Source organism: Hordeum vulgare, chromosome 7H, assembly GCF_904849725.1.
Source record: "Hordeum vulgare subsp. vulgare chromosome 7H, MorexV3_pseudomolecules_assembly, whole genome shotgun sequence".
NCBI classification, from domain to species: Eukaryota; Viridiplantae; Streptophyta; class Magnoliopsida; order Poales; family Poaceae; genus Hordeum; species Hordeum vulgare.
This window is the reverse complement of record NC_058524.1, coordinates 501,602,942-501,610,308: the sequence shown is the minus strand read 5'-3', so window position 1 is coordinate 501,610,308 and position 7,367 is coordinate 501,602,942. Positions and strand designations below refer to the sequence as shown.

Here is a 7,367-nt window from a genome sequence, read left to right as displayed (position 1 = left end):
TGACACTACGCCATGGATGCAAGCAGCACGTCGGTGAGCTCCATGGTGTATTGATGATGGTGATGGTCACTTAGACGTGACGAACAAGTCTGAACGGCCCAAAATTTGCCCCACACCGCCGGTCAATTTTGATATTTTGATCCTTTTGCGGAAGTTAAGCCAGATCTAACCTGATTCAAATATTTTTCGGGATCTGACCTCAGGTTCAATGGCGGTAGAGTATATCTGCTTCCGCTAAGGTCCCTAACGGTAGCCAACTTATCCAAGGGTCTCGATGATAGGCAATTATATCCTACCAACATCGACCCCAACAGTATGAAAAGGGTCAGATTCTTAAAAAAAAACCCAGATAAGATCTGGCTTAATTTTTGCAAAAGGACCAAAACATCAAAGCAACGTGCAGGCAAACTGCCACCACGACTACAAAACCAGTACAGATGAACGTATACTCTGCTAGCAGATAAGGTTGTTTAAACCGTACATGTAATCTCAACCAATCTCTCCCTTCCTATCCTAGCGCACCAGATGTCGTAGAGAACAAGCTGAACGTACGCATCCTGTGTTTAAGCAGCTGTAACCGTGTATTTGCTGTTTGCCAAGGATGTGCTCAACCAAAATGCACAATCCAAAAAAGAAAAAAAACCTGACAACTCGCAGTTGTCACTGTGCCCTTGCAACTTCATCTGAATCAACGGTGAGTGGTGCCCTCCTAATATGAATGAGACTTGATAACCCTAGCAGCTTCCATCAGCAACTCGAGATCGGCAGTGGGGATTGGTGGACTTCTCAGCTCAACGCCATGCAAGTGGATAATCCTAGCTGCGTCACTGAGAATCTTTTGCTCAACACATAGAACTTCTTCATTTCTCTGAAACATATAGAATATTTTGTCAGAGATTTATGCTACCATAGCAGGTTACAAAATACTAAACCACTGGTTATGCCCTTTAGTGATCCATTAACATGATGGACAATTGTTTAACTAATGCAGATCATTTTAGACAACTACTCCCTCCATGCTTGAAAGAAAGCACAAACATTTTGTCAGAAATCAAATGGTGCAAAATTTGCCCAAGTTTATAGGAAAAACAATAAATTTGGTCGAATTTTGCACTATTTGACTTTAGACAAATGCATATGCCTCTTTTTTAAGGACGGAGGAAGTACTACATTCTCAATTATACTTTTTGTTCTTCATTCTGAATACAGAACTGTGTCCAAAATGATCTAAATTTTAAATAAGACCACTGTTGCTACGTTGTCAACATATGACATTTATGTAGTTCTTGCCATGAGTTAAACCATCAGTCTTTCACCTTGTCATAAAAAATATAGTTAAAGCTACTGTTGGCATACCATGGAGCTACAGGCGCATTACCGAAATCCAAAGCACATGATAACTACGAGATACAAAATGCTTCTCGGAGATCCAAAACGTACCATGTTCTGGAGGCAGCAGCCAATTGTGAACTCTCCATACAAATCACCCAATCTAGTGAGATAACAATGAGGAGCGTCTGCTTTCAAGCTAACTTCTGGATATGCCCTTAACTTCTCCATGATTTCTTCAGATATCACATGCACCTTATCCATACTCTGAACTTTTATAGGAATTTTTGTTACAGATAATAGCCATTGAGCACGGGATCTATTCACAATAATCTGCAAATTATGGAAGGACTATAGCACATTACGTAGGCTCCATGGTACTAATCTTGTACAAGAACAATATTACATTTAAAAATGCATTCAAAAAATCTTCACAGCACTATCCTTGAAAGATAGACTAATCGATTTCTTTCTAGGATGCTGTGATTAACAATAAACTAAAAGACCCCAACCAATATTTTTCTCTCATCTTTCAAACTTCCTACATAAATGCGACACTCCCCAAGTTTACAGAATTTCCCTAAGATTTCTATGTTTTCCAGCATCCCAACTGATCTGAGGCTAGAAGTCTTCATTTTAGCCAAAACCTAATAGTCAAATTTCTCTAAGAAAATTAGCAAACTCTACCAGTGAGAAATACAGAATTGAGCAAGTTGTGAATCTGATGTGTGAGCTATTATTAGTATAGCTGATCATATAAAGTGTGCTTGAAGTTGTCAGATTATCCAATTTTCACATTCTCTAGATATTGCGAATGTTGTTCGTGGTGTATCTTGTAACTTCTGCATCTGTTTTTAACACCAAACAGTGACTCTTGCATATGGACAGGTTCTAGGTTCAAACGCATAGGACATACATCTAAATGTGCAAAGTCGTTCAAGGTTTCATCATTAACCCATGTACCAAATATTACCATGTAGAGAAAAAGACCAGCATATCTTGATGAGTGGTATCATACCATCTAATAAAGTATACATTACATATGGCACCATGAAATTATAGAGCATACTTAGTGCAATTTAGGCAATATCCAGTTATGGCATGACGATACCTGACCAACTAATAGTGAGTTGGGTACTGAAACAGGAAGGTTCTCCAAATTTATCAATAACGTAGATGTCAGCCCTATCTCAATCACCAAACCCTCTATTGAACCAGCCTACAATGAAAAGGCAGCGACAAGTTATAGAACAAAAAAAATGCTTATCCATAAAAATGACAAATATAATAAAATGTTAGCAAACATTTTTATCAACATATATGAAAGGTAGAAACTAGCAAATATAAGTGTAGAGAAAGATGACATACATGAAAAGGCAACTTTATGGACTCTCCAACTATGAATGGCCTGGAGAACTGCAAATAGAATCCACTCAATACATTACCTAGGACATCTTTAGCAGCAAAGGCGGTTGCAATCCCTACGTAACAGGAGAGAGCCATTTATTTGCTAGAAGGAGACCTAAAGTAACATCCATATTGAGTAGGTGTATGGCATTTAAAGTGTTACCTCCAATACCACTAACCGCTAATAACGACTCAAATGATACCCCGCATGCCTCTGCCACTCCAAAAAGGCCAATAGCAATCAATCCCAATGAAGAAACCTTGTCAAAAGCTGCCAACCAATGCTTGTCCACCTTTAGGCCTTCAAAATGCATAAATGCACTGGATAGGAAGTTCTTTTTCATAACTTGAAGGGACCACAAAGCTGCGACTATTGCTACGCATTTTGAAATTTGTGAAAAAGGCACACCAGCACCAAGATCTTTAATCATAGTTGTAGTCCTGTGAAAGAGAATTAGTAGAGTTTTATCATCAGCATAGAATCATAGGGTGCTCACATTAATCTAGCAGAACATCTACCTCAAGGAATAGCCTCTTTCTGATAAATCAGGCATAATGGACCACATGATATATTTTCTTCCTGGACCATCTAAACTCTAGACTTCCAAATTTAGCCCAAATTAAGCACATGGGGAAAGTAGCTTAAAATAGCCATGTTTGACATCGATCAGATGATAACATGTGGTTTAAAATAATGATACTCTACTTTTGAAATAAAGATGGAAGTCGAATTCGTAAGAGAATAGGGGGAGGCTAACAAGCGGATGACCCAAAAGTTGCATACTAGTTTCTACATGACCAAGCAATATGAAATATTTGTTCCTAACTTCCCATAGTAAATGGTTAATACCAAGAAAACGTAATGCATGAGTGCTGCCACTAAGTATGGTTAGCATCGAAAGCCGCCAAAACGCTGAAAAATAGCAATCACATATTGCACCACCATATGGTGGAAATGAGTTTTTAAATAAAAAGAGCCACACAGGTGATAGGCATTGTTTTACTGCTGGGTTCACTTGTGTGAATAAGCTAGATGGCATTGTTTTACATTGTTTGACTTGTATTTCTATCATGCCATACCCAAAGATCAGATACTTACATCTTGCATTATCAACTGATAAAGACTAACCCTAACCAAGAAAAAGAAGTAAAGTTGCATAACAGGTTAAACATGAACTCACATATCTAAAGATCCCCAAAGGACTATGCCAAATAGCGGGTAGGCCAAAATGTGTGCCTCCACCTTTTCCATCAGATGCAAACACCATGCCTCATAAACAGTATAAGTCCCAGCTGCATATTTCTTCTTGAGCTTCGAATGGAATTTAGGCAGACTATAACGTGCAATCAGGTATGATATAGACACCACAGTGAAGTAACGCGGGACATATGGATAAGCCTGAATCAGGTCAGAGAGCTGATTTGATATGGCAAGGGTAGCATCTGATGTACTGTTCCAAGCATTGTCCAACATATTAGTCCAAGTGCAGGAAGATGTAGTTGTGGCAGGAAGGTTATGCTGAGGTGGAGGAAGGTTAGGCTGAGGCAGAGCAAGGTTAGGTTGAGCTGGAGGAATGCTAGGAGCATTAGATGAGTATGTGTGGCGGACAGTGAAAACAGAAGGCTGATTGGTGTGACAGTCTGTTTCCTTGATCTTCCATGACGCTGCCATAGTTTCCACAGCAGCTGCTATAGATGGTAGATGGCGCAACCTTCCAGCTCTAAGCGCCACACGTTGCATCAACATGGTCTGCAATAAAAAAAATCCATTACATAAATTCATATCTGAAATTTTGGTATATAAGAAAAAGGGAAATCAACATTCATTCATGGATTTAGTTAATCCAAATTTGCCATTCAGTAATGTGCAAAATATATCAATATATTACAGTACCTAACCATGCACTTATAATCGCCTTCAGAACAATAGATCCCACATGACACAAGACATAAGCAACATATACTAAAATCTGGGATATATACAGAAGTCGTGATGCACGATCTCATCTATACTGTAACCCGGTTACCTATTGGTGGCAAGTGGCAACAGTGGTGGTGGCACTAAATAATGCTGAGTAGGAATTTAAGGTCTTAGGGACACATGCAAATTCTTTCTACTACTCCATAACAGAGACAGAAGTCCTGACCAATGCATCAATGAGAATATGTGTTTAGAACTATTTTTACATCCCATACCATTTTTCTCCTACTTAGTTATTGCAGAGGGCAGGAGTTAAGAAATCAACAACCTACGAATCAAAATTTATGGAACAGCTAAATGACAGCCTCCAACTTGCTTCAGATAGGTAATAGTTTGCTCACATGTCAAGTTTTACTCTCATAATCTCAACAGTGAAGGTAATAAATATATTCGAATTCACACATATTCAGAACAAGCCAACATCGTAATATTGTTTCACATTTGGACCGGAAGTAACATTGCGTTGCAGAACAAAGCACTATAACATCCAGAACACCAAACAGTGCAGACCAAAGAAATGGAATACAATATATGATCGCCCAGTGCAAAAATATTGCACTATACTCTTCAGAACCAACCATTTGCACCTGCAGCAGGACAGGTTTTGTACTACACACACACACACACACACACACACACACATCACTAATGGAACTGTTCGAAGGTGGATAATCGCACCTGTACTAGCAGTACTATCTAATTATCCTACCTACCACTTGTCCCATGAGAGGCAAATCCTGAACGCAGTTTATTGCACTAGCGACTCCAAACAAAATCATCTAGAAAATCTCGCGCCCAATCGCGTCCACATAGGCGCACAAGAACATAGTACAAACATGTTGATAGGATCACGAAACAAAATCCACCAATTCAGTCGAAAAATGCTCATAGAAACGTCCCCCAAGGCAAAACTGGTTCGGACCAAGCGCCAAGCGCAGCCATCAAGCAAATCCGATGCAGCGAGAATGCGAGATGGAGCGCTCAGTTACCTCAACGCCAGCGCCGGGAGGTGATCTCGTGACGCAAGCCTACTGAAGAACGAAGGAGGGGTTAGGGGTTAGGGTTTTGGAGGGAAACTTACGGCGGCCGGTGCTGTCGTAGTCCACCTTGCGCTCGCCCTCCCCTCGCCTCGCCTGGCCCTGTGCTCGCCCTCCCCTCGCCGCGCCTGGTCCTGCGCTCGCCTCGCCCCCTCGCCTCGCCTTGCCTTGCCTTGCCTTGTGCTCGCGCTCGCCGTCGCCGTCGCCTCGCGGTGTCGTAGTTCACCCTCGCGGCCTCGCCTCGGCCTCGGCCTCGGCCTCCCCTCGCGATGAGAGCGTGCCCGCTCCGCCGCGAGGTTGGGATTGGGACTTGTAACCGTTGAGGTCCGTCACATTCCGGAGACTGGGGAAGAAATGAGAATGGAAGGGAGTGTGCGGCCGGTGACGGAACCTGCGTGGCTTCGGTTAATTATATACGTGGGGTCCACCTGTAAGTGTGTGGTTTGGGTAAAAGATCAAGTCCAATTTGATGTGACCAGCAAGTAATGCGTCCCTTCCAGCAAAAAGCACGGCCAGAAATCCGAATATTTTCTTCGTCACAGTTTAAAAGGCAGAATTAACTTCTCAACCCATTAGACGCATGAATATAGTTAATGTTATTTTTCAACTCATTTCATAATCAATCTATAACTAACTAGGTTCTAGAGATTTTCCAAGCACACCTTCTAAACCGGAGGGAGTAGAAAAAATGGCTAGAAATCATGCTCTCTCCTCACTTTCCCATAATCATCCAACCCAGCATCGCCACGACACTGCTTTTTTTTGCAGAAAAAAGGTTGTATATTAATTAACCCGGACTGCGTAATCCAGTTCACACAAGTTTACAACCCTCTCAGTGCCCGACCGTAACCATACGGCTGTCTTCATCTCACACCTACCCAACTGAGCTAAGTGGTGGCTAACAAGATTGCAACCTCTTCTAATAGCTTTAACAACTATTTCTCTTCCTCCTCTCATACTGGCGGCGATCTCCTGAATGATGGCGGCATGTTGTGATCTGTTTCTTGATGGGTTGGATATCATCTCGGCCGCTTCGGTACTATCTGTCTCAAGGATAAACGGAAGCTTGCTCCATTCCAAGGCAATCACAATTCCTTCTCTACATGCTTCAAGTTCGGCAGCAAGAGCATTATCACATGTGAATAAGTGACGACAGGACGTGAAGATAATGCCGTCGGAGGTGCCTTGGAGAACCATGCATATGCCGTCGTTCCCCGCCTGCATTTGAAACGCCCCGTCAACGTTGAGTTTTAGCCAACCCAGTGGTGGCTTACTCCAACTTCCATCCCTAGTGATACCAGGATCTGCATGTGGTGGTCTAGCATGCACACAGGACGTGCTAGCTAGCACACATGACGTCCTTCATGCAGGATCCACTCCACAGATCTTGTCGCTGCTACTACCCCGTACGTAGCGTGTGCTACAGCCGGGCGGACGCCGGGTGCTAGTTTCCGGTGCAGCTTGGAGCACCAGGTCCGTGATTGCCATCTTCCCTTCGCATAAATCATATGTTGGAAATTGTTGGATGCATAGCAGAGATGTTAAGTAGTTGTGTAAAAATCGACAGGATGCTTCGGTTGGTGGAGGAGCTTTGTCATGGGTGATCTCGTTGC

The 7,367-nt window shown here is 42.2% G+C and overlaps 1 protein-coding gene across 1 annotated transcript; it reads right to left on the bottom strand.

Annotated features, from left to right (window-relative positions):
- Positions 1 to 333: 333 nt before the first annotated feature.
- On the bottom strand, positions 334 to 6,134 carry LOC123408384 (mechanosensitive ion channel protein 1, mitochondrial-like). Its single transcript, XM_045101504.1, has 7 exons — positions 5,799 to 6,134; positions 3,918 to 4,486; positions 2,900 to 3,177; positions 2,698 to 2,810; positions 2,441 to 2,548; positions 1,441 to 1,662; positions 334 to 868 (listed from the first exon to the last, which is right to left on the bottom strand). Exons 2-7 carry the CDS (start codon positions 4,481 to 4,483, stop codon positions 710 to 712), a joined length of 1,446 nt encoding a protein of 481 aa, XP_044957439.1. The 5' UTR covers positions 4,484 to 4,486; positions 5,799 to 6,134; the 3' UTR covers positions 334 to 709.
- Between the last annotated feature and the right edge of the window lie 1,233 nt (positions 6,135 to 7,367).